This window comes from Nerophis ophidion, linkage group LG23, assembly GCF_033978795.1.
Source record: "Nerophis ophidion isolate RoL-2023_Sa linkage group LG23, RoL_Noph_v1.0, whole genome shotgun sequence".
In the NCBI taxonomy this organism is placed as follows: Eukaryota; Metazoa; Chordata; class Actinopteri; order Syngnathiformes; family Syngnathidae; genus Nerophis; species Nerophis ophidion.
Window position 1 is genome coordinate 15,873,297 of NC_084633.1, and position 27,562 is coordinate 15,900,858.

The 27,562-nt window shown below is 42.7% G+C and overlaps 1 protein-coding gene across 1 annotated transcript in view; it reads left to right on the forward strand.

The window, feature by feature from the left end:
* LOC133541530 (BAH and coiled-coil domain-containing protein 1) overlaps positions 1 to 27,562 on the forward strand; it is a 260,071-nt gene that overhangs the window by 214,696 nt on the left and 17,813 nt on the right. Inside the window, exons 12-17 of the mRNA XM_061884982.1 lie at positions 10,387 to 10,556; positions 10,643 to 10,779; positions 10,849 to 10,953; positions 16,563 to 16,656; positions 20,907 to 21,135; positions 25,785 to 25,940. Of these exons, the coding sequence (XP_061740966.1) occupies positions 10,387 to 10,556; positions 10,643 to 10,779; positions 10,849 to 10,953; positions 16,563 to 16,656; positions 20,907 to 21,135; positions 25,785 to 25,940 (891 nt within the window). The remainder of the gene's footprint in view (positions 1 to 10,386; positions 10,557 to 10,642; positions 10,780 to 10,848; positions 10,954 to 16,562; positions 16,657 to 20,906; positions 21,136 to 25,784; positions 25,941 to 27,562) is intronic.

Genomic DNA, 27,562 nt, shown 5'->3' on the forward strand with positions numbered 1-27,562 from the left:
ACCACTGTCACTAAATACAGTTTGTCGTTACATCTGTAAGTGCAAGTTAAAGCTCTACTATGCAAAGCGAAAGCCATTTATCAACAACATCCAGAAACGCCGTTGGCTTCTCTGGGCCCCGAGATCATCTAAGATGGACCGATGCAAAGTGGAAAAGTGATCTGTGGTCTGACGAGTCCACATTTCAAATTGTTTTTGGAATTATTCGACAAGGGGAAGCGAACCATCCAGACTGTTATCGACGCAAAGTTCAAAAGCCACCGTCTGTGATGGTATGGGGGTGCATTAGTGCCCAAGACATGGGTAACTTACACATCTGTGAAGGCACCATTAATGCTGAAAGGTACATACAGGTTTTGGAACAACATATGCTGCCATCTAAGCGCCGTCTTTTTCATTGACGCCCCTGCTTATTTCATAAAACAAGAATGGGAAACAATTCCACTTTCAAAGCTTCAACAATTAGTTTCCTCAGTTCCCAAACGTTTATTGAGTGTTGTTAAAATAAAAGGTGATGTAACACAGTGGTGAACATGCCCTTTCCCAACTACTTTGGCACGGGTTGCAGCCATGAAATTCTAAGTTAATTATTATTTGCAAAAAATAAAGTTTATGAGTTTGAACATCAAATATCTTGTCTTTGTAGTGCAATCAACTGAATATGGGTTGAAAATGATTTGCAAATTATTGAATCCCTTTTATATTTACATCTAACACAATTTCCTGGCTCATATGACCTGACCCCTTATCACTTTGCCTGGGCCTAATGCTAATCAAAGCATAGCCCCTTACCCTAAATAGACCTTTCAACAAGACTTTGCACAAAAAATGTTATGGGTTACATCTTATCGACCTGTTTGTCCACACTAGGCAACTACACTATATTGCCAAAAGTATTTGGCCACCTGCCTTTACTCATATATGACCTTGAAGTACCATCCGATGGAATATTTCCAAAATGTTTTGGTATCCTGGAACATTACAAGTTCCTTTCACTGGAACTAAGGGGCCAAGCCCAACCCCTGAAAAACAACCCCACACCATAATTCCTCCTCCACCAAATTTCACACTCAGCACGAAATGTACTGTTCTCCTGGCAACATCCAAACCCGGACTCATCCATCAGATTGCCAGATGGAAAAGCGTTATTCCTCACTCCGGGGAAAGCGTCTCCACTCCACTAGAGTCCAGTGGCGACGTGCTTTTACACCACTGCATCCCACGCTTTGCATTGGACTTGGTGATGTATGGCTTAGATCCAGCTGCTCGGCCATGGAAACCCATTCCATGAAGCTCTCTAATTGGAAGGTCACATGAAGTTTGCAGCTCTGTAGCAACTGAATGTGCAGAAAGTCTTCGCACTATGCGCTGACCCCTCTCTGTCAGTTTACGTGGCCTACCACTTGGTGGCTGAGTTGCTGTTGTTCCCAAACTCTTCACTTTTCTTATAATAAAGTTGACTTTGGAATATTTAGAAGCAAGGAAATTTCACAACTGGCTTTGTTGCACAGGCGGCAGCCTTGGACAGTTCCACGCTGGAAATCACTGAGAGCGGCCCATTCTTTCACAAATGTTTGTAGAAACAGTCTCCATGCCTAAGTGCTTGATTTTATACACCGGGCCAAGTGATTAGGACACCGGATTCTCATAAATATTGTGTATCTATTATGAATTAACAGCAGATTGTCGTTACAACATGCACAACATTTTACAACAAAAGAAACCCAACGATTGTCTGGCCACTCCCCCCCCGTCTCACAGCAGTCTACGGAACATTGCCTCGACTAATTAAAACCGATTGTTGTTTTTTTTTAACAGTGTCTTTAAACGCTTTATGTTTTGTGCCACATGTTTTTTCATTTCGTTCATGCAAATTGATGTTTTATGTTCACTACGACGCCCAAATGCATTAAATATCTCCCAGGGTATCGCTTCTAAGGTTCCGTCGGCTGATTCCCGCAGAGTTGGGGATGGGCTTTTCTCGTGAGGCAAAGGCTGTTGACAGCTTTGGGAAGTGGCACATGTCTTTCAAAGTCTCTACAAGAGTTTGGGCCAAAACAAGAAGCTTTATTAGACTTTTAAAATGTCGTGCAAGATGTGAGGCTCTGATCCTCTCTGTCTGACAATACCGAATAATCACTTTAACACTCGGTCCAGATGGCCGGCATCTCTGGAGTACGGGCACAATCTCCTTTTATGCTTTTTTTGGTCATTTATTACCTCTATAAATATGCAAGGGTGCCCTTCAAATGCACAGATTTTTAAAGCTGCGTTAAATTCATTTACTGCAGGGCTGTTGAACCTTTATTTCGCGTGTATTTTTTTTCTGCAATAACACACAGCTCGAGCAGTCTGAGCTGGGTTAGAATATGGTCGCCGGATGCAACATGTGGGATGAAATAAGATCTGCTTCTTCCCGATCCTTTCATAAAATGCGGAATTATGCGAGTGGCAATGTGATGTACAAACCCCGTTTCCATATGAGTTGGGAAATTGTGTTGGATGTAAAAAAATAAACGGAATACAATGATTCGCAAATCATTTTCAGCTGAATATGCTACAATGACAACATATTTGATTTTTTTGTTTTGTTTTGCAAATAATCATTAACTTTAGAATTTGATGCCAGCAACACAAGAAGATGGCAATAAATACTGATAAAGTTGAGGAATGCTCATCAAACACTTATTTGGTACATCCCACAGGTGTGCAGGATAATTGGGAACAGGTGGGTGCCATGATTGGGTATAAAAACAGCTTTCCAAAAACTGCTCAGTCTTTCACAAGAAAGGATGGGGCGAGGTACACCCCTTTGTCCGCAACTGCGTGAGCAAATAGTCAAACAGTTTAAGAACAACGTTTCTCAAAGTGCAATTCACGTCCTAACTTTTTGCCTTAACTTCCGCGTGTGGTAGGCAGGCTTGCCTTCAGGTATTTTGTTTTTGTTTTGTGCTTCGCTGAGTGTTATTTGGGAAAATAAATATGTTCCTACCTTCAAGTCCTGTCCTGAAATATAAAACATTCTCATGCATTTAAATCCATCCATCCGTTTTCTACCGCACCGGTTCAAGAAGTCGCATTAATGGTAAGAAGTATTTTATGTCACAATGGGGGGGGGGGGGGGTCGTTCTCCCAGGAAGGCAGACGGACTACTCGGGACATGGCATTTAGGTAAAAACATGATTTAATTTAAACTAAAAAAAAAAAAAATACAAACAAAAATCGCTCACACAACTTGGGCTAAAGAACAAAGCTAACGCATAAACGGACTATGAACATAAATCAAACAAAACTTACTTGGCATGGCATGAAGCACGAAACTATGGCAAGGCATGAAAAGATCACATTGACGCCAGGGCGACTGACTGGCAAAGACGAGCTTAAATACTGCCTCTGATTAGTGCTCGGGAAGCAGGTGAGCCGGCATTTTGTCCACCAGAGACAGATGGACAAAATGAGTAACAAAGTTTGCTACAGAGCTGCAAACTTCATGTGACCTTCCAATTAGAGAGCTTCATGGAATGGGTTTCCATGGCCGAGCAGCTGGATCTAAGCCACACATCACCAAGTCCAAAGCAAAGCGTGGGATGCAGTGATGTAAAAGCACGTCGCCACTGGACTCTAGAGCAGTGGAGACGCTTTCCCTGGAGTGATGAATCACACTTTTCCATCTGGCAATCTGATGGATGAGTCCGGGTTTGGAGGTTGCCAGGAGAACAGTACATTTCTGACTGCATTGTGCAGAGTGTGAAATTTGGTGGAGGAGGAATTATGGTGTGGGGGTTGTTTTTCAGGGGTTGGGCTTGGCCCCTTAGTTCTAGTGAAAGGAACTTGTAATGTTCCAGGATACCAAAAGGAAACAAGACAAGGGAGTGGATAAAACATGGACTTAAAGAGTCCAAAGGACAAACAGCACATGACCAAACAAAAACATGACATTTGATTTATTATTGGTTAACTTCAGAATGACAATGTTATTAAAAAGAATAAGAGACTTATTATACTCTAAAAATGTTGGTCTTACTTAAAAATGCACACATTTAGTTGTATTCAGTGTTAAATAATATGATATGGCTCTCACGGAAATACATTTTGAAATATTTGGCTTTCATGGCTCTCTCAGCCAAAAAGGTTCCCGACCCCTGCACTACAGGAACATATTCTAAGTAATAAAGACTTAATTTTGAGTTATTTTGTTAGGGTTAGGGTCAAGGTTAGAGCGTTAGGGTTATAATAATTAGGCATAAATAAGTACTTAATAGTGAGTAGTTAAGAGCCAATATGTTACTAATTTGCATGTTAATAAGCAACTAATTAATGGTGAATATGTTCCCCATACTAAAGTGTTACCATGATTTTTTTTACTGGTGCACAAAATGAACCGTGCATTGACATCACCTTGTTCAAACAACAAAACCAAGACAGTGCATAAACTCACAACAAATTACACACCTGCAAATCAGTCAGCTGTTGCCATACGCCGATACGGAGAAATTTGTATTTACACGATGAGTCGGGTGTGTTTGGACCGAACCCATGAGGCTGACTCACCGAACCCAAGTTAAGAACCACTGGTTTAAAGTCATATGCAACAAGTGCGACTACGACTTTTTGTTGGCAACTGAGTTTAGTTTTTTTAATGATTTCTGCTGGTGGTGTGCCTCTGGATTTTTTTCAACACAAAAAAATGCGTTTGCTCCAAAAAAAAGTTGAAAAACGCTGCATTAAATACAAACCCTGTTTCCATATGAGTTGGGAAATTGTGTTACATGTAAATATAAACGGAATACAATGATTTGCAAATCATTTTCAACCCATATTCAATTGAATATGTAATGTTCAAACTGATAAACATTTTTTTTTTTTGCAAATAATCATTAACTTTAGAATATGATGCCAGCAACACAAGAAGATGGAAATACATACTGATAAAGTTGAGGAATGCTCATCAAACACTTATTTGGTACATCCCACAGGTGTGCAGGCTAATTGGGAACAGGTGGGTGCCAAAAACTGCTCAGTCTTTCACAAGAAAGGATGGAACGAGGTACACCCCTTTGTCCGCAACTGCGTGAGCAAATAGTCAAACAGTTTAAGAACAACGATTGAGTGTTATTTGGGAAAAAAATATGTTCCTACCTTCAAGTCCTGTCCTGAATAGTCCGTTTGCGTCCCGGGAGAACAAACCTCGCAATAAGCCGCTAACTGGTTCTATTATCATTAATATGCCAAATATTTAATTGTGATGAACAGTAATATACACTTTATTGCCAAAAGTATTTGGCCACCTGCCTTGACTCACATATGAACTTGAAGTGCCATCCCATTCCTAACCCATAGGGTTCAATATGATGTCGATCCACCTTTTGCAGCTATTACAGCTTCAACTCTCCTGGGAAGGCTGTCCACAAGGTTGCAGAGTGTGTTTGTAGGAAATTTTCCACCATTCTTCCAAAAGCGCATTGGTGAGGTCACACACCGATGTTGGTGGAGAAAGCCTGGCTCTCAGTCTCTGTTCTAATTCAAACCCAAAGGTGTATGGAGTTCAAGTCAAGTCAGCTTTATTTGTCAATTTCTTTACATGTAAAGACATACAAAGGAATCGAAATTTTGTTTCGCACTCTCCCATGGGTAGACAAAAAGAAAAGAAAACACAACAGTAAAGTGCAATGTGACAATATATATAGTTCCTGTTGTTTTTTTAGATAGGATATGGCTGTAAACAATGAGTGTTTCATCAGTAGTGCAAATACTTTTGAAATAGCAGCAGATTTGTGCAATTTTGCATAGTCATTTTTTCTGGTTAGGACTCTGTGCAGGCCAGTCAAGGTCATTCACACCAGACTCTGTCATCTATGTATTTATGGACCTTGCTTTGTGCACTGGTGCACAGTCATGTTTCACACTGAGTGTGAAATTTGGTGGAGGAGGAATTATGGATGTTGTTGATAAATGGCTTTCGCTTTGCATAGTAGAGCTTTAACTTGCACTTACAGATGTAACGACAATGCAGTCTGAAATGTTGGAAAAACGTGATTCATTACTCCAGAGAAGGCGTCTCCACTGCTCTAGAGTACATTGGCAACGTGCTTTACACCACTGCTTTCCACGCTTTGCATTGTGCGGTAAAGTTCAAATTTGAATGAAAATAAAAGGAAGTCTAAGTGTAATTCTCTCTGGACTTAGATGCGGCTGCTCGGCCATGGAAACCAATTCCATGAAGCTCTCTGCGCTCTGTAGGTGGGATAATTGGAAGGTCCGGGTACAGTACGCAGAGAACTTCATGGAATGGGTTTCCATGGCCGGGCAGCTGCATCTAAGCCATACATCACCAAGTCCAATGCAAAGCGTTGGATGTAGTCCTGTAAAGCACGTTGCCACTGGACTCTAGAGCAGTGGAGATGCCTTCTCTGGAGTGAGGAATCACGCTTTTCCATCTGGCAATCTAATGGACCAGTCCGGGTTTGGAGGTTGCCAGGAGAACGCTACATTTAGGACAGCATTGTGTGAAATTTGGTGGAGGAGGAATTATGGATACCAAACATTTTGAACAATTCCATGCTCCCAACCTTGTCGGGGACAGTTTGGAGCAAGCCCCTTCCTCTTCCAACATGACTGTGCAGCAGTACACAAAGCGAGGTCATCAAAGACATCGATGATAGAGTCTGGTGTGGATGAACTTGACTGGCCTGCACAGAGTCCTGACCTGAACCCTATAGAGGACCTTTTGGATGAATTAGAACGGAGACTGAGAGCCAGGCATGAGTGTGTGTGACCCCGCCAATGCGCTTTTAGAAGAATGGTGGAAAATTCCCGTAAACACACTCGGCAACCTTGTGGACAGCCTTCCCAGAAGAGTTGAAGCTGTAATAGCTGCGAAAGGTGGACTGACATTGTCATGTCTTGTGATCATGTTTTGTTTAGTTATGTTCTGAGATAGGCGCCAGCGCCCCGCGCGACCCGGAAAGGGAAATAAGCGGTAGAAAATAGATGGATGGATGGATGGATGTTCTGTTTTGCTTAAGACTCCATTGTTTCCTGTTTTTGCACTTCCTCGTTTGTTTTGTTTCCATGACTACCCATTAGCCCTGCGATGAGGTGGCGACTTGTCCCGGGTGTACCCCGCCTTCCGCCCGATTGTAGCTGAGATAGGCGCCAGCGCCCCCGCAAGGGAATAAGCGGTAGAAAATGGATGGATGGATGGATGGACTACCCATTAGTTTTCACCTGTCCTCATGTCACGCACCTGTCTCACGTTTTGCAAACGCACACCTGTCACCTAATCATGTCTATTATTTAAAGCGAGATTTGCCAGGAAGTCAGCGGGCGACTTTAAATGTACTCACGTCATGCCATGTTTACGATTCACGCCGCTCAATTTCATAGTTCAATGCCAAGTGAGTTTTTGTTTATTGTTCGTAGTTTCTGCCTTTGTGCAAGGTTTGTTTCATTAGTCAAGTTTGTTCTCCGCCATTGTGCGCGCCTTTTGTTTGCTTCCATTTTTGTTGTCTGTTAGTGTTAAAATAAAATATGTCTTTACTTTCATACCTTGCCCGCGCCAACTTTCCTTTGCCTTCTGGAACAACAAAGTCCACGTTCTTTGGGGTTTGCAAAACGTGAGACAGGTGCGTGATATGAGGACAGGTGAAAACTAATGGATAGTCATGGAAACCAAAAAAAACAGGAAACGATGGAGTCTTAAGCAAAAAAGAACACAACTAAACAAAACATGATCAGAAGACATGACAGACATCACAGTGCAGTGTTTTTCAACCTTTTTTGAGCCAAGGCACATTTTTTTGCGTTGAAAAAAATGCGGCGGCACACCACCGGCAGAAGTCATTAAAAACGAAACTCAGTTGACGATAAAAAGTCGTTGTCGCAATTGTTGGATAGGACTTTAAACCAAAACCAAGCATGTATCTCTATAGCTCTTGTCTCAAAGTAGGTGTACTGTCACCACCTGTCACATCACGCCCTGATTTATTCGGAGTTTTTTTTTTGCTATTTTCCTGTGTGTACTGTTTTAGTACTTGTCTTGCGCTCCTATTTTGGTAGCTTTTTCTCTTTTTTTTTTTTTTCCTGTAGCAATATTTCCCGCATCTATTTTGTTTGTATCCTTCTTTGTGGGGAAACGAAGAAGGATATTGTCCTGGTGGAAAGAAGCCAATTGTTGGGCGGCATAGCTCGGTTGGTAGAGCGGCCGTGCCAGCGACTTGAGGGGTTGCAGGTTCGATTCCCGCTTCCGCCACCCTAGTCACTGCCGTTTGTGTCCTTGGGCAAGACACTTTAAATGCCACCCACACTGGTTTAAATGTAACTTAGATATTGGGTTTCACTATGTAAAGCGCTTTGAGTCACTAGAGAAAAGCGCTATATAAATATAATTCACGTCACTTCATGTTCGGATGTACATTGTGTACTCCATCTTTGCTTTGGGGCGGCATAGCTCAGTTGGTAGAGTGGCCGTGTCAGCAACTTGAGGGTTGCAGGTTCGATTCCCGCTTGTCCCATCCTAGTTACTGCCGTTGTGTCCTTGGGCAAGACACTTTACCCACCTGCTCCCAGTGCCACCCACACTGGTTTAAATGTAACTTAGATATTGGGTGTCACTATGTAAAGCGCTTTGAGTCACTTGAGAAAAGCGCTATATAAATATAATTCACTTCACTTCACTCCACAGTAAGTCTTTGCTGTCGTCCAGCGTTCTGTTTTTGTTTACTTTGTAGCCAGTTCAGTTTTAGTTTCGTTCGGCATAGCCTTCCCTAAGCTTCAATGTCTTTTCTTTGGGGAATTTACCTTTTTTTGTTTAAGCATTAAATAAATTTTTACCTGCACGCTGCCTCCCGCTGTATCCGAAATCTACAAAGCACCTAACAACCGGCCGCAACCTACTGATATGGAAGAGTATTAATTACACGGTTACTCTGCCGAGCTCTGGGCAACACCGACACTCAACAACAACACATCATTTGCAGACTATAATTTATGATTTGCAAAAAATATTTTTTTTTGCCCCAAATAGGTGAAATTAGATCATCTGTGAAGTGAAGTGAATTATATTTATATAGCGCCTTTTCTCTAGTGACTCAAAGCGCTTTACATAGTGAAACCCAATATCTAAGTTACATTTAAACATTTTTGCAGACGATGTGGTCCTGATGGCTTCATCTGACCGGGATCTTCAGCTCTCGCTGGATCGGTTCGCAGCCGAGTGTGAAGCGACCGGAATGAGAATCAGCACCTCCAAGTCCGAGTCCATGGTTCTCTCCCGGAAAAGGGTGGAGTGCCATCTCCGGGTTGGGGAGGAGACCCTGCCCCAAGTGGAGGAGTTCAAGTACATAGGAGTCTTGTTCACGAGTGGATGGTGAGATCGACAGGCGGATCGGTGCGGCGTCTTCAGTAATGCGGACGTTGTACCGATCCGTTGTGGTGAAGAAGGAGCTGAGCCGGAAGGCAAAGCTCTCATTTTACCGGTCGATCTACGTTCCCATCCTCACCTATGGTCATGAGCTTTGGGTCATGACCGAAAGGATAAGATCACGGGTACAAGCGGCCGAAATGAGTTTCCTGGCTCTCCCTTAGAGATAGGGTGAGAAGCTCTGCCATCCGGGAGGAACTCAAAGTAAAACCGCTGCTCCTCCACATGGAGAGGAGCCAGATGAGGTGGTTCGGGCATCTGGTCAGGATGCCACCCGAACGCCTCCCGAGGGAGGTGTTTAGGGCACGTCCAACCGGTAGGAGGCCATGGGGAAGACCCAGGACACGTTGGGAAGACTATGTCTCCCGGCTGGCCTGGGAACGCCTCGGGATCCCCCGGGAAGAGCTAGACGAAGTGGCTGGGGAGAGGGAAGTCTTGGTTTCCCTGCTTAGGCTGCTGCCCCCGCGACCCGACCTCGGATGGATGGATGGATAGATCATCTGTGAAGTGAAGTGAATTATATTTATATAGCGCTTTTCTCTAGTAACTCAAAGCGCTTTACATAGTGAAACCCAATATCTAAGTTACATTTAAACCAGTGTGGGTGGCACTGGGAGCAGGTGGGTAAAGTGTCTTGCCCAAGGACACAACGGCAGTGACTAGGATGGCGGAAGCGGGAATCGAACCTGCAACCCTCAAGTTGCTGGCACGGCCGCTCTACCAACCGAGCTAAACCGCCCCATCCCTCACTGCACACCAAACTGTAACTCACGCCACACTAGTGTGCCGCGGCACAGTGGTTGAAAAACACTGCCATAGTGAACCATATGGGTTAGGAATGGGATAGCACTTCAAGTTCATATGTGAGTCAAGGCAGGTGGCCAAATACTTTTGCCAATATAGTGTACCTAGTAAAAAATAACGTTTTGATCAGTTTCCTCACGGTTTCTTCTCTTCTATAACAGAAGAAGAGTTGCTGATGTTCGACCTGCGCAGCCTTGCAACGCTTGCCACAGCCCGATCGCTGGAGACAAACTCACAGGAAGGCAGCGGTCTGTGCGCCGGTCGACAATTCCCAGCACGAAAGACCTTCAATTTGCGTCGAAAATGCAGTTGGACTCCCCGAAACGAGCCGGTGAGAGCAGTGTTTTCATTACTCTTCTTCGCTCAAAGCAAAGGTCGGTGGGAAACATGTTAAAATCCCGACCGATCAACCACCAGGTGTGCCAAGCCAAAGGTAGCATGGAAACGATGGACGCTCCGGAGCTGGAGATGCGTGTGAAGCTGGCAGAGCTTCAGCGTCACTACAAGGAGAAGCAGAGGGAGCTGGTCAAGCTGCAGAGGAAACACGATCACCAGTGAGTGACACCCGCCCATCAAATTGTCTTTTTTTTTTTATTCCAAAACCGCTGTTGATGTTCACGCAGGAAAGAGGAGACGCCTCGAAGCCCGGCGAGAAGAGGCCCGGGACGACCGAGGAAGAGGAAGCCCACTACACTAACTACGAGCTCGGAGGGACAGAGGAAAGTCAAGTAAGGGTCGATCACTTATCTGCACGCCTTTCTTTGCGTCCCGTCTGCATTTTTCTGCAGCTTTTTTTTTGAGTCGTTCTGTTCATTTCTGCTCATGCAAAGTGGTGGCTACCGTTAATAACTGGAAATATCACAATTAATTTGAATGCACAAGTTGAAGCGCTCATACGGCCTTTTTAGTTTACTAAATTGCAATTTTAAATTTCGCGCCGAAGTATCCTGCTGAAAACTTCTCAGTATGATGACACGTGCGCGTGACGTCACGGATTGTAGAGGACATTTTGTTCCAGCACCGTTCCCAGCTATTAGTCGTCTGTTTTCATCGCATAATTTCACAGTATTCTGGACACCTGTGTTGCTGAATATTTTGCAATTTGTTCAATGAATAATGGAGACGTCAAAGAAGAAAGCTGTAGGTGGGAAGCGGTGTATTGTGGCCGGTGTTTCATTGTTTACATTCCCGAAAGATGACGGTGAAGCTTTACTATGGAACAGAGCGGTCAAGCGAACACGGTTGGATTGGACCACACACACAAAGTACAGTGTATTATGCAGCGATCATTTCGAAAGATCGTGTTTTGGAGAGGGTCCGTTGCGAAGGGCAGAGATGGGCATCGCCACCACTTGTCGACTGGTGCTGAAGAAAGGTGCGGGGCCGACTTTCAGGTTGTACAGGTACGACCAGTTATCTGCACGCCTTTCTTTGCGTTCCGTCGGCATTTTTCTGCAGCTTTTTTTTTGAGTCGTTCTGTTCATTTCTGCTCATGCAAAGTGGTGGCTACCGTTAATAACTGGAAATATCACAATTAATTTGAATGCACAAGTTGAAGCGCTCATACTTGTCAAACAGAACAGACTTAAAGGCCTACTGAAAGCCACTACTAGCGACCACGCAGTCTGATAGTTTATATATCAATGATGAAATATTAACATTGCAACACATGCCAATACGGCCGGGTTAGTTTACTAAATTGCAATTTTAAATTTCGCGCCGAAGTATCCTGCTGAAAACTTCTCAGTATGATGACACGTGCGCGTGACGTCACGGATTGTAGAGGACATTTTGTTCCAGCACCATTCCCAGCTATAAGTCGTCCGTTTTCATCGCATAATTCCACAGTATCAAGGACATCTGTGTTGCTGAATCTTATGCAATGTGTTCAATGAATAATGGAGACATCAAAGAAGAAAGCTGTAGGTGGGAAGCGGAGTATAGCGCCCACCTTTAGCAACATAAACACAGCCGGTGTTTCATTGTTTACATTCCCGAAAGATGACGGTGAAGCTTTACCATGGAACAGAGCGGTCAAGCGAACACGGTTGGATCGGACCACACACACAAAGTACAGTGTATTATGCAGCGATCATTTCGAAAGATCGTGTTTTGAAGAGGGTCCGTTGCGAAGGGCAGAGATGGGCATCGCCACCACCCGTCGACTGGTGCTGAAGAACGGTGCGGGGCCGACCTTCAGGTTGTACAGGTACGACCAGTTATCTGCACGCCTTTCTTTGCGTTCCGTCGGCATTTTTCTGCAGCTTTTTTTTTGAGTCGTTCTGTTCATTTCTGCTCATGCAAAGTGGTGGCTACCGTTAATAACTGGAAATATCAGAATTAATTTGAATGCACAAGTTGAAGCGCTCATACTTGTCAAACAGAACAGACTTAAAGGCCTACTGAAACCCACTACTAGCGACCACACAGTCTGATAGTTTATATATCAATGATGAAATATTAACATTGCAACACATGCCAATACGGCCGCGTTAGTTTACTAAATTGCAATTTTAAATTTCGCGCCAAAGTATCCTGCTGAAAAAGTCGCGGTATGATGACTCGTGCGCGTGACGTCACGCAATCTAGAGGACATTTTGTTCCAGCACCGTTCCCAGCTATAAGTCGTCCGTTTTCATTGCATAATTCCACAGTATTCCGGACATCTGTCTTGCTGAATATTTTGCAATTTGTTCAATGAATAATGGAGACGTCAAAGAAGAAAGCTGTAGGTGGGATGGGGTGTATTGCGGCCGCCTTTAGCAACACAAACACAGCCGGTGTTTCATTGTTTACATTCCCGAAAGATGACGGTGAAGCTTTACTATGGAACAGAGCGGTCAAACGAACACGGTTGGATCGAACCACACACACAAAGTACAGTGTATTATGCAGCGATCATTTCGAAAGATCGTGTTTTGAAGAGGGTCCGTTGCGAAGGGCAGAGATGGGCATCGCCACCACCCGTCGACTGGTGCTGAAGAACGGTGCGGGGCCGACCTTCAGGTTGTACAGGTACGACCAGTTATCTGCACGCCTTTCTTTGCGTTCCGTCGGCATTTTTCTGCAGCTTTTTTTTTGAGTCGTTCTGTTCATTTCTGCTCATGCAAAGTGGTGGCTACCGTTAATAACTGGAAATATCAGAATTAATTTGAATGCACAAGTTGAAGCGCTCATACTTGTCAAACAGAACAGACTTAAAGGCCTACTGAAACCCACTACTAGCGACCACGCAGTCTGATAGTTTATATATCAATGATGAAATATTAACATTGCAACACATGCCAATACGGCCGGGTTAGTTTACTAAATTGCAATTTTAAATTTCGCGCCAAAGTATCCTGCTGAAAACGTCTCGGTGTGATGACACGTGCGCGTGACGTCACGGATTGTAGAGGACATTTTGTTCCAGCACCATTCCCAGCTATAAGTCGTCCGTTTTCATTGCATAATTCCACAGTATCATGGACATCTGTCTTGCTGAATATTTTGCATTTTGTTCAATGAATAATGGAGACATCAAAGAAGAAAGCTGTAGGTGGGAAGGGGTGTATTGCGGCCGCCTTTAGCAACACAAACACAGCCGGTGTTTCATTGTTTACATTCCCGAAAGATGACGGTGAAGCTATACTATGGAACAGAGCGGTCAAGCAAACACGGTTGGATCGAACCACACACACAAAGTACAGTGTATTATGCAGCGATCATTTCGAAAGATCGTGTTTCGAAGAGGGTCTGTTGCGAAGGGCTGAGATGGGCATCGCCACCACCCGTCGACTGGTGCTGAAGAAAGGTGCGGGGCCGACTTTCAGGTTGTACAGGTACGACCAGTTATCTGCACGCCTTTCTTTGCGTTCCGTCGGCATTTTTCTGCAGCTTTTTTTTTGAGTCGTTCTGTTCATTTCTGCTCATGCAAAGTGGTGGCTACCGTTAATAACTGGAAATATCACAATTAATTTGAATGCACAAGTTGAAGCGCTTATACTTGTCAAACAGAACAGACTTAAAGGCCTACTGAAAGCCACTACTAGCGACCACGCAGTCTGATAGTTTATATATCAATGATGAAATATTAACATTGCAACACATGCCAATACGACCTTTTTAGCTTACTAAATTGCAATTTTAAATTTCGCGCCAAAGTATCCTGCTGAAAAAGTCGCGGTATGATGACACGTGCGCGTGACGTCACGCATTGTAGAGGACATTTTCTTCCGAGCTATTAGTCGTCTGTTTTCATCACATAATTCCACAGTATTCTGGACATCTGTCTTGCTGAATATTTTGCAATTTGCTCAATGAATAATGGAGACGTCAAAGAAGAAAGCTGTAGGTGGGAAGGGGTGTATTGCGGCCGCCTTTAGCAACACAAACACAGCCGGTGTTTCATTGTTTACATTCCCGAAAGATGACGGTGAAGCTTTACTATGGAACAGAGCGGTCAAACGAACACGGTTGGATCGGACCACACACACAAAGTACAGTGTATTATGCAGCGATCATTTCGAAAGATCGTGTTTTGAAGAGGGTCTGTTGCGAAGGGCAGAGATGGGCATCGCCACCACCCGTCGACTGGTGCTGAAGAAAGGTGCGGGGCCGACTTTCAGGTTGTACAGGTACGACCATATAATCTCACTAAAACACTAGTAATACAATAAGCAGATAAGGGATTTTCCAGAATGATCCTAGTAAATTTGTCTAATAACATTTGAATCGCTCTAACTGTATAGTCTTTTTTTTCTTCTTCTAGTCCTTCACTCTCACTTTCCCCATCCACAAATCTTTCATCCTCGCTCAAATTAATGGGGAAATCGTCGCTTTCTCGGTCCGAATCGCTCTCGCTGCTGGTGGCCATGATTGTAAACAATGTTCAGATGTGAAGAGCTCCACAACCCGTGACGTCACGCGCACATCGTCTGCTACTTCCGGTACAGGCAAAGCTTTTTTATCAGCACCAAAAAGTTGCGAACTTTATCGTCGATGTTCTCTACTAAATCCTTTCAGCAAAAATATGGCAATATCGCGAAATGATCAAGTATGACACATAGAATGGACCTGCTATCCCCGTTTAAATAAGAAAATCTCATTTCAGTAGGCCTTTAAGAATCAGAAACACTTTAATAATCCCCGAGGGGAAATAAAAATTTTCAGCACAATCCCATTCAAGAGCAGACAAACATTACAAGGAGACAGAACTGGATCGCTGACGGGTCCGCTAACTTCCGGCGCCCCTTACAAAAATGGTGAGAAACAAGTAAAAGGGTAAATGTGGAAGTAGTGTCAAAAGCGCTTTGAGTACCTTGAAGGTAGAAAAGCGCTATACAAGTACAACCCATTTATTTATTCATCATTTAATACTGCCATCTACTGTACATGCATATGGTTAGAAAAATAGTGACAGAGAATAGAACAAGGATGGACAATTCAACCCTTAAATCAACAATGAGTAGATGAGTGTTATGTGTGTGTATATGTGTAAAAAAAATTAACACTGACATTCAAGTATTTCTTTTATTTATATATATATATATATATATATATATATATACATATATGTATATGAAATACTTGACTCTTAACCACGCCCCCAAACACGCCCCCCACCTCCCGAAATCGGAGGTCTCAAGGTTGGCAAGTATGCAGTAGACCAGGGGTCGGGAACCTTTTTGGCTGAGAGAGCCAAGAAGCCAAATATTTTTTTGGCTGAGAGAGCCAAGAAGCCAAATATTTTAAAATGTATTTACATAAGAGCCATATAATATATTTTTAACACTGAACACAACTAAAAAAGTGCATTTTTAATCAAGACCAACATTTCTAGAGTATAATAGGTCTCTTATTCTTTGTAATAACGTTGTTATTCTGAAGCTAACTTAGGAGGGGGCGTGGCCTGCGGGTCTGCAGCGAAGCGGGGTGTTCTCGAAATCAGCGACAGGTGTGTAAAAGGCCCCTTGTTGAAGAACCCCCAAGAGGTCTAGCCCTACACTAACCAATAATAAATAAATTATTTCTTACTCTTAAGGCAACTTCTTGAACAGGTGCGGTAGAAAACCACATCTGGCTCTAGAGCCGTAGGTTCCCTACCCCTGCAGTAGACCCATAATAAATTCATAAAAGAACCAAACTTCATGAATGTTTTTTGGACCAAGTGTGTGCTCCAGTCACTCTATCCCAAAAACATAAAGAGTTGTGGAAATGATTGGAAACTCAAGACAGCCATGACATTATGTTCTTTACAAGTGTACGTAAACTTTTGACCACGACTGTATGTATAAAAGTGATTGAATCCCATAGGGATTCTTTAATGTATTCATTGCCCTTTTTTTTTGACTGACAGGCATTCTCTGACGCCTGAGGAGTTAGGCGGAGACAACCAGAGAAGGAAGAAGAGGACGTCCAGTCGAGCCTTTGAGCAAGTCAGCGGCACACAGGTCAAGATCCCCTTGTCCATCCACCATTTAAGAAACCGGATATTAAACATCCTGTGTTTGAAATGTGACATTGTCTCTAATTAGATACAACCCATTTGATTCAAAAATCCAAAAAAAAAATTGAAGCTGCAAGCAGCGATGGACTGGACTGACTTTTGCTGGTGTTTCCTGCCTGTACCCATTCAACATAGTTTAACCTGCACATTACCTACCTTCCCTGCATCCTGGGGTCACACTGGTGCTTCCTTCTTTCACCCATACACACTGGTGCTTCCTGCCATCACCCAGTCCACATATCTTTACCCGCACATTACCTACCTTCTCTGTATCCTGGAGTCAAAATGGTGCCTCCTTCTTTCTCCCAGTCAACATATCTTTACCCGCACAGTACCTACCTTCTCTGCATTGTGTGGTCACGCTGGTGCTTCCTGCTTTTAAGCGGCCGTTTGGGAGACGGCAGCAGCGCAGAAGTTCTTTGAAGGCTCGTAAAATCAAAACCGGAGCAGTTAGAAAAAAATATTTCCGCAACTTTTAATTAGAAGGGTTCAATCTCTTTCCTGTGCTAATTTGAAGCTGACACAACAGACGCGCTCAGAGGAGATAATGGTTGAAAAAAGGTGACGGGTTTTTACAAAACCTTTGTTTTGAAGGGGCAATTTCCAACTTCCTGTTGATTTTTGCTGAAGGATGTAAATGACTGAAATGTAGGTCTGAGTGAGACCTACATAGAGGTTTTTATTTCATGTCTCTATGACATTCTCACCGGAAGTTACAAGCAGTTTTGTCTGTTTTTTCTTCCTAGGAGCAGTTGTGTCTGTTTTATATTCCTAGGGGGCGCTAGAGCACAATTTTGAGTTTATTTTTTATTTTTTATTAGATCTCAATTTTTGCCAGTCCTGATGTGTGTGTCCAGTTTGGTGAGTTTTGAAGCATTTTAAGGGGGTCAAATTACAGCTCAAAGAGGCAAAAATTAAATTTTTTAGGAAACTTTTGTTTTGAAGGGGTTTTTGCCAAATTCCTGTTGAGTTTTGCTGAAGGATGTAAATGACTGAAATGTAGGTCTAAGTCAGACCTACATAGAGTTTTTTGTTTCATGTCTCTACTACATTCCTAACGGAAGTTACAAGCAGTTTTGTCCGTGTTTTCTTCCTAGGAGCAGTTTTGTCTGTTTTATATTCCTAGGGGGCGCTAGAGCTCAATTTTGAGTTGTTTTTTTTTTTAATTATTATTATTAGATCTCAATTTTTGCCAGTCCTGATGTGTGTGTCCAGTTTGGTGAGTTTTGAAGCATTTTAAGGGGGTCAAATTACAGCTCAAAGAGGCAAAACTGACATTTTTTAGGAAACTTTTGTTTTGAAGGGGTTTTTGCCAACTTCCTGTTGAGTTTTGCTGAAGGAGGTCAATGAATGAAATCTAGGTCTAAGTTAGACCTACATAGAGTTTTTTGCTTCATGTCTCTACGACATTCCTAATGGAAGTTACAATCAGTTTTGTCTGTTTTTTCTTCCTAGGAGCAGTTTTGTCTCTTTTATATTCCTAGGGGGCGCTAGAGCACAATTTTGAGTTTTGGGGTTTGTTTGTTTTTTTTAGATAGCAATTTTTGCCAGTCCTGATGTGTGTGTCCAGTTTGGTGAGTTTTGAAGCATTTTAAGGGGGTCAAATTACAGCTCATAGAGGCAAAAATTAAATTTTTTAGGAAACTTTTGTTTTGAAGGGGTTTTTGCCAACTTCTTGTTGAGTTTTGCTGAAGGAGGTCAATGAATGAAATCTAGGTCTAAGTCAGACCTACATAGAGTTTTTTGCTTCATGTCTCTACGACATTCCTAATGGAAGTTACAAGCAGTTTTGTCTGTTTTCTTCCTAGGAGCAGTTTTGTCTGTTTTATATTCCTTGGGGGAGCTACAGCGCAATTTTTATTTTTTTTTATTTTTTATTTTTTATTAGATAGCAATTTTTGCCAGTCCTGATGTGTGTGTCCAGTTTGGTGAGTTTTGAAGCATGTTAAGGGGGTCAAATTACAGCTCAAAGAGGCAAAACTGACATTTTTTAGGAAACTTGTTTTGAAGGGGTTTTTGCCAACTTCCTGTTGAGTTTTGCTGAAGGAGGTCAATGAATGAAATCTAGGTCTAAGTCAGACCTACATAGAGTTTTTTGTTTCATGTCTCTACTACATTCCTAACGGAAGTTACAAGCAGTTTTGTCTGTGTTTTCTTCCTAGGAGCAGTTTTGTCAGTTTTTTATTCCTAGGGGGCGCTAGAGCGCAATTTTGAGTTTTTTTTTATTTTATTTTATTAGATCTCAATTTTTGCCAGTCCTGATGTGTGTGTCCAGTTTGGTGTGTTTTGAAGCATTTTAAGGGGGTCAAATTACAGCTCAAAGAGGCAAAAATTAAATATTTTAGGAAAAATTTGTTTTAAAGGGGTTTTTGCCAACTTTCTGTTGAGTTTTGCTGAAGGAGGTCAATTAATGAAACCTAGGTCTAAGTCAGACCTACATAGAGATTTTTGTTTTATGTCTCTACGACATTCCTAACGGAAGTTACAAGCAGTTTTGTCTGTTTTTTTCCTAGGGGGCGCTAGATCGCAATTTTTAGTTTTGGGTTTTGGTTTTTTGATTAGATCGCAATTTTCGCCAGTCCTGTTGTGTGTGTAAAATTTGGTGTGTTTTGAAGCATGTTAAGGGGGTCAAATTACAGCTCAAAGAGGCAAAACTGACATTTTTTAGGAAACTTTTGTTTTGAAGGGGTTTTTGCCAACTTCCTGTTGAGTTTTGCTGAAGGAGGTCAATGAATGAAACCTACGTCTAAGTCAGACCTACATAGAGTTTTTTGCTTCATGTCTCTACGACATTCCTAATGGAAGTTACAAGCAGTTTTGTCTGTGTTTTCTTCCTAGGAGCAGTTGTGTCTGTTTTATATTCCTAGGGGGCGCTAGAGCACAATTTTGAGTTTTGGTTTTTTTTTTTTTATTAGATAGCAATTTTTGCCAGTACTAATGTGTGTGTCCAGTTTGGTGAGTTTTGAAGCATGTTAAGGGGGTCAAATTACAGCTCAAAGAGGCAAAAATTATTTTTTTTAGGAAACTTTTGTTTTGAAGGGGTTTTTGCCAACTTCTTGTTGAGTTTTGCTGAAGGAGGTCAATGAATGAAATCTAGGTCTAAGTCAGACCTACATAGAGTTTTTTGCTTCATGTCTCTACGACATTCCTAACGGAAGCTACAAGCAGTTTTGTCTGTGTTTTCTTCCTAGGAGCAGTTGTGTCTGTTTTATATTCCTAGGGGGCGCTGGAGCGCAATTTTGAGTTTTTTTTTAATTTTTTTTATTAGATCTCAATTTTCGCCAGTCCTGTTGTGTGTGTAAAATTTGGTGTGTTTTGAAGCATGTTAAGGGGGTCAAATTACAGCTCAAAGAGGCAAAACTGACATTTTTTAGGAAACTTTTGTTTTGAAGGAGTTTTTGCCAACTTCTTGTTGAGTTTTGCTGAAGGAGGTCAATGAATGAAATGTAGGTCTAAGTCAGACCTACATAGAGTTTTTTGCTTCATGTCTTTACGACATTCCTAATGGAAGTTACAAGCAGTTTTGTCTGTGTTTTCTTCCTAGGAGCAGTTTTGTCTGTTTTTTATTCCTAGGGGGCGCTACAGCGCAATTTTTAGTTTTGTTTTTTTTTCTTTTTTTTATTAGATAGCAATTTTTGCCAGTCCTGATGTGTGTGTCCAGTTTGGTGAGTTTTGAAGCATTTTAAGGGGGTCAAATTACAGCTCAAAAAGGCAAAAATTAAATTTTTTAGGAAACTTTTGTTTTGAAGGGGTTTTTGCCAACTTCTTGTTGAGTTTTGCTGAAGGAGGTCAATGAATGAAATCTAGGTCTAAGTCAGACCTACATAGAGTGTTTTGCTTCATGTCTCTACGACATTCCTAATGGAAGTTACAAGCAGTTGTGTCTGTTTTTTTCCTAGGGGGCGCTAGAGCGCAATTTTGAGTTTTGGGTTTTGTTTTTTGATTAGATCGCAATTTTTGCCAGTCCTGTTGTGTGTGTAAAATTTGGTGAGTTTTGAAGCATGTTAATGGGGTCAAATTACAGCTCAAAGAGGCGGCGGTATAATAATAACAAAACCTTAGAAATACAATAGGGTCCTCTGTCCCAAAGGGACATTCGGTCCCTAAAAACGTAATCTTCCCGCCCGCCACAAAGAAACGGTTCTCTGATGCTTTAACCGGGTCTCAGTGTCCCCTTTGTTTGTGCCGTGACAGATGAAAGCGCAAGGTTGCAGAAAAGGAGACACTCCAAGCGCTCCTGGCTCCAAGCTGTCCACCTCCGAGGCGGCGCAGCTTAAACAGAAGAGCCAGGGTAAAAAGAACCTCTCGGGGACGCGTCACCGGGACAAGGAGGTCTCGCCCTCCAGCTCAAAGCACAGACACCGAAGCCAGGGTGCCAGCAAAACCGAGTTCAGGCGAGACTCCGGTGGGCAAAGCGACACAGGTACATAGTCGACTATTATTTGACCCTGGAACTGCAGTTTTTTTCTTTTTTTTGGAATTTTGCCTACCGTTCACAATCATTATGACGGACAAGAACAATTTTTGAAGATGCGTCCAATGGGAGTCACTTAAAAACAACTGCAAAACCCTACATCAACATTTTATATACACATTGCAAGTTTATATATAATAACAGACATGTTCTTAACAATTTATTCTATTGCAGGGGTAACCAACCCATATAGCCCGTAAGGACCAGATGAGTCGCCCGCTGGCCTGTTCTAAAAATAGCTCAAATAGCAGCACTTACCAGTGAGCTGCCTCAAATTTTTTAATTTTATTTATTTACTAGCGATCCGGTTTTCCTTTGTTCGACATTTTTAATTCTAAGAGAGACAAAACTCAAATATAATTTGAAAATCCAAGAAAATATTTTAAAGACTTGGTCTTCACTTGTTTCAATAAATTCATTTATTTTTTTTACTTTGCTTCTTATAACTTTCAGAAAGACAATTTTTGAGAAAAAATACAACCTTAAAAACGATTTTAGGATTTTTTTAAACACACACTTTTTTACCTTTTAAATTCCTTCCTCTTCTTTCCTGACAATTTAAATCAATGTTCAAGTATTTTTTTTTTTATTGTAAAGAATAATAAATACATTTTTATTTAATTCTTCATTTTAGCTTCTGTTTTTTGAACAAACAATATTTGTGAAATATTTCTTCAAACTTATTATGATTAAAATTCCCAAAAAATATTATGACAAATCTAAAAAATCTGTAGAATCAAATTTAAATCTTATTTCAAAGTCTTTTGAATTTCTTTTAAAATTTTTGTTCTGGAAAATCTAGAAGAAATAATGATTTGTCTTTGTTAGAAATATAGTTTGGTCCAATTTGTTATATATTATAACAAAGTGCAGATTGGATTTGAACCTATTTAAAACATGTCATCCAAATTCTAAAATTAATCTTAATCAGGAAAAATGACTAATAATTTTCCATATATAATATTTTTAATTTTTTCAAAAAGATTCGAATTAGCTAGTTTTTCTCTTCTTTTTTTCAGTTGAATTTTGAATTTTAAAGAGTCAAAATTGAAGATAAACTGTTTCACAATTTAATTTTCATTTTTTTCATGCTTTCTACTCTTTTAAAACGTTCAATTAAGTGTTTTTTCCATCATTTATTCTCTACAAAAAACCTTCCGTAAAAGGGAAAAAATGTATGACGGAATGACAGACAGAAATACCCATTTTTTTTATATATATAGATTTATTTATTAAAGGTAAATTAAACAATTTGGCTATTTCTGGCAATTTATTTAAGTGTGTATCAAACTGGTAGCCCTTCACATTAATCAGTACCCAAGAAGTAGCTCTTGGTTTCAAAAAGGTTGGTGACCCCTGTTCTATACACTATATTGCCAAAAGTATTTGGCCACCTGCCTTGACTCACATATGAACTTCGAAGTGCCATCCCATTCCTAACCCATAGGGTTCAAAATCATGTCGGTCCACCTTTTGCAGCTATTACAGCTTCAACTCTTCTGGGAAGGCTGTCCACAAGGTTGCTGAGTGTGTTTTTAGGAATTTTCCACCATTCTTTTAAAAGTGCACTGACGAGAAGGCCTGGCTCTCAGTCTCCGTTTTAATTCATCCTGAAGGTGGTTCAGGTCAGGACTCTGTGCAAGCCAGTCAAGTTCATCTACACATGACTCAGGCATCCATGTCTTTTTATGGACTTTGCTTTATGCACTGGTGCACAGTCACGTTGGAAGAGGAAGGGGCCCCCGTTCCAAACTGTTCCCCACAAGGTTGGGAGCATGGAACTGTCCAAAATGTTTTGGTATCCTGGAGCATTCAAAGTTCCTTTCACCAAGCCCAACTCCTGAAAAACAACCCCACACCGTAATTCCTCCTCCACCAAATGTCACACTCGGCACAATGCAGTCCGCAATGTAGCGTTCTCCTGGCAACCTCCAAACCCAGACTCATCCATCAGATTGCCAGATGGAAAAGCATGTTTCATCACTCAAGAGAAGGCGTCTCCACTGCTCTAGAGTCCAGTGGCGACGTGCTTTACACCACTGCATTCCAAGCTTTGCATTGGACTTGGTGATGTATGGCTTAGACGCAGCTGCCCGGCCATGGAAACCCATTCCATGAAGCTCTCTGCGTACTGTACGTGGGCTAATTGGAAGGTCACATGAAGTTTGGAGCTCTATAGCAACTGACTGCACAGAAAGTCTTTGTACTATGCGCTTCAGCATCCGCTGACCCCTCTCTGTCAGTTTGCGTAGCCGACCACTTGGCGGCTGAGTTGCTGTTGTTCCCAAATTCTTCCATTTTCTCATAATAAAGCCCACAGTTGACTTGGGAATATTTAGGAGCGAGGACATTTCACAACTGGATTTGTTGCACAGGTGGCATCCTGTGACAGTTCCATGCTGGAAATCACTGAGAGCGGCCCATTCTTTCACAAATGTTTGTAGAAACAGTCTCCATGCCTAAGTGCTTGATTTTATACACCTGTGGCCGGGTCAAGGGATTAGGACACCCGATTCTGATCATTTGGATGTGTGGCCAAATACTTTTGGCAATATAGTGTATTTACCGTATTTAGATCTGACTTCTTCAGCACATTGATTTCCATTTTCATAGTAGGGCACGTACCACTATGTGTTTCTTCTTCCGGAAAGAAACGTGTGTGAGTTCTAATAATGGCAGAATCGATAACGGACAACAAAGCCGACTATTTTTTGGACAAATGAGGATTCACAACCTTATGTTTTTGAAGCTGAATATACAAAGGACGAAATGCACAAGCGCGAAGGAAAGCTGATACGATGGAGCGAACGGAAGCTGGTATAAATGTGGAATTTGGAGCAAAGCTATTTCGACATAAATGGAGTGCTTACACAAAAAAAACGGACGAAACGTCCCCGGCCAGCTTGACCGAATGCACAACTGTCCATCGAGTGAGTCAGACTTTAAATATTGATCAAGATACACGCAGCGCATCAGGCTGGTTATTACAACTACGGTACAAACGCTGCCTGGCTTGCTGTGTAGAAACAAAACATGAAAAGTGGGCTAATACTTTACAGATACCGTAATATGATTGTTCATGCTTTTCAGTCAGTGTTGCGCTTTACAAACGCAAACGTGTTTTGTGCTGATGTAAAAGCTAGCTCGTCTCTTGCCGTAGTTCTCTTTTACGGCTAATACCAAAGCATGCCGATGTGTTACCACGCTAGAAAAAAAGTTCCTCACTGTTCGACCTTCCAATAACAATGTTACGAAACAAAATTGAAGTATCGTTGACAATTTTTGAATGCATTTTAAAGTGATTTAGAGGTAGAACCGATTGCTCCCAATTAGCTGCATTGCTATCTAGCAAGAACGAGCAGATTTTTATGTTAGAATGCAAAAAAAAACCAACCTTTTGTCTTTTTCCATCCATCTTCAACCGCTTATCCGGAATCGGGTCACGGGGACAACAGCTCCAGCAGAGACCCCCAGACTTCTCTCTCCAGAGCAACATTAGCAACTTCCTCCTGGGGAATCCCGAAGCGTTCCCAGGCCAGAGAGGAGATGTAATCCCCCCATCTGGTCCTTGGCTGGCCGCAGGCTCTCCTACCAGTGGGACGTGGAACGAGGACCTCCCTAGGGAGACGCTCGTGAGGCATCCGCACGAGATGCCCGAACCACCTAAGCTGGCTCCTTTCCAAGCGAAGGAGCAGCGGCTCTACTCCGAGTTTCTCTCGGGTGACTGAACTTCTCACCCTATCTCGAAGGGAGATGCCAGCCACCCTTCTGAGAAAACTCATTTCGGCCGATTGTATCCGCGATCGTACTCTTTCGGTCATGACCCACACTTCATGATCGTAGGTGAGAGTAGGAATGTAGATAGCTCGGTAGACCGAGAGCTTCGCCTTCCGGCTCAGCTCTCGTTTCGTAACAACAGTGTGGCCAAGAGACTGCAATACTGCCCCAGCTGTTCTTATTCTCCGGATGGTTTCTTTCTCCATTCATCCCTCACTCGTGAACAAGACCCAGAGATACTTTAACTCCTTCACCTGGGACAGAGTCTCGTTCTCTACCTGGACTGTACAAACCATCGGTTTCCTGCTGAGAACCATAGCCTCAGATTTGGAGATGCTGATCCTCATTCCAGCCGCTGAACACTCCAATCCAGTGAGAGCTGAAGGTCACGAATCGAATGTGCCATCAGGACCACACAATCTGCAAAAAGCAGTGACGCAACCTTTAGCCCCCCCGAGACATATCCCCTCTCCGCCATGGTCACGACTCTGCCGAGAAATCCTGTCCATGAAAGTCACAAACAGGATAGGTGACAGAGCGCAGCCCTGGCGGAGACCAACCCCCACTGGAAACGGATCCGACTTACATCCAAGCACCCGGACACAACTCTCGATTTGGTTGTACAGAGATTGGATGGCCCTTAGCAGGGTTACCCTCACCCCGTACTCCCTCAGCACCTCCCACAAGATCTCCCGGGGGACACGGTCATTTTGTCTTCTTGTCTCTCATAATGATTGTGAACAATAGGCAAAATTCAAAAAGCAATGCAGTTCCTCTTTAAAAGTTGACCTGCGGTTTAGCTATGATGCAACTCTTGTCAGCAGCCAGCGTGGACAGTGGCACCCAGGAGAACTGGGCTATGAAAGGGGGCCAGGATTTCACTCATCAGACCAAGACGGGTCCGAGGACGGTCCATGGTACAAGACAGGAGTCATTGGGAGAGACTTCCAATCCTGAGAGCGACTCTTCAGAACAAGGTGGGATTTCTGAATGGGCTCCCGTAACGTAAAGATCGCCTTAAGTCCCTTCTACACTAAGGTTATCCAGGGTAATTACCACCTAATTTTATCCTTGTCCACACACACGATGGTTGTTTAAGATAGTTTTTGGTGAGTTGAGTCGGCAACATACATGGCGGACGATAACTGATACAGTCTGCTTTGCCGGTCGGAATGCATTCGATTTTTTCCGCAGTCTTCCCTCGTCGGCCAGGGTCATACAAAGCACACGTTACCTTTTTTATCACATCCACGGGAGCCCGCATTCTCATTGTCTCGCCTTCGTCAAATGGACGAAGTTTTTCGGTGCCGTCTGAGAAGTGTTGTATCCTAAATAGCAGCAATCGTGCAATTCCTTCACTTAAGGTATTGACGTGTGATTTCCCCCAAGCGTCTGTACATGTAGAAGATTAGAAACACGGGTATGTCTGGATGACTCGCCTCCATCTTTCTCGTGGTTAGCTCCCGTTGTTACGAAGCTGGCTGTGGCGCTTTTCTTCTGACGTCACTTCCTCTCCGCACTCAGTTTGTAAACGATCGACGAGTCCATACAAAGCTAAGAAATTACACGGCGCATTTACCCGTGTAAAAAATCATCCAGGGATAGGGACCTTAAACGATGGTTTAGTGTGGCTGACACGATGCTTAGGCTAAGTAATTATTAGTTCATTGTCCACCGTGGGTGCCCAATATTTCAGCCCCTCATCTTTGGAACTCATTACCACCAGACCATCGTAACGTAGACTCAATATCCCTCTTCAAATCGAGACTCAAAACACACCTGTGGAGGATGTTTCCTAGCGGTTCCACTGACATACGCTTCACAGGAGCCAGGCGTACAAAGTTGAACAAAGTTTTAATGTACATCGATTTTATAACCAGTTTTCTCTCCAGCAGCCACGTCCGTGTCCTCTCTCTCCTCCTGCTCCCGGCCGCTTACTGTTAAAAACAACAAATGATTGGATTAACACGTACCACCCGGGAAATCTAAGCACCTGCCAGCTGTGTCTCGCTGTCCCCTATCCGATGATGCTTGTCCTCTGTAGACAGAGCCGGTGACCTTTTCGCCTGCAAGCGCGCTGACCACACCCACCTCCACAACACCTATTCCCAACTGCTTATTCATTGTAAATCGTATTGACCTTTGTTGTTTGTATCCAATTCATTTCATTGTTTTGATTTTGTACGGTGCCCAGAAAGGCGCCTTATAAGTTCAATGTATTATTGTTATTATTATCAATCAATCAATCAATGTTTATTTATATAGCCCCAAATCACAAATGTCTCAAAGGACTGCACAAATCATTACGACTACAACATCCTCGGAAGAACCCACAAAAGGGCAAGGAAAACTCACACCCAGTGGGCAGGGAGAATTCACATCCAGTGGGACGCCAGTGACAATGCTGACTATGAGAAACCTTGGAGAGGACCTCAGATGTGGGCAACCCCCGCCCTCTAGGGGACCGAAAGCAATGGATGTCGAGCGGGTCTAACATGATACTGTGAAAGTTCAATCCATAGTGGATCCAACACAGCCGCGAGAGTTCAGTTCAAGCGGATCCAAGACAGCAGCGAGAGTCCCGTCCACAGGAAACCAT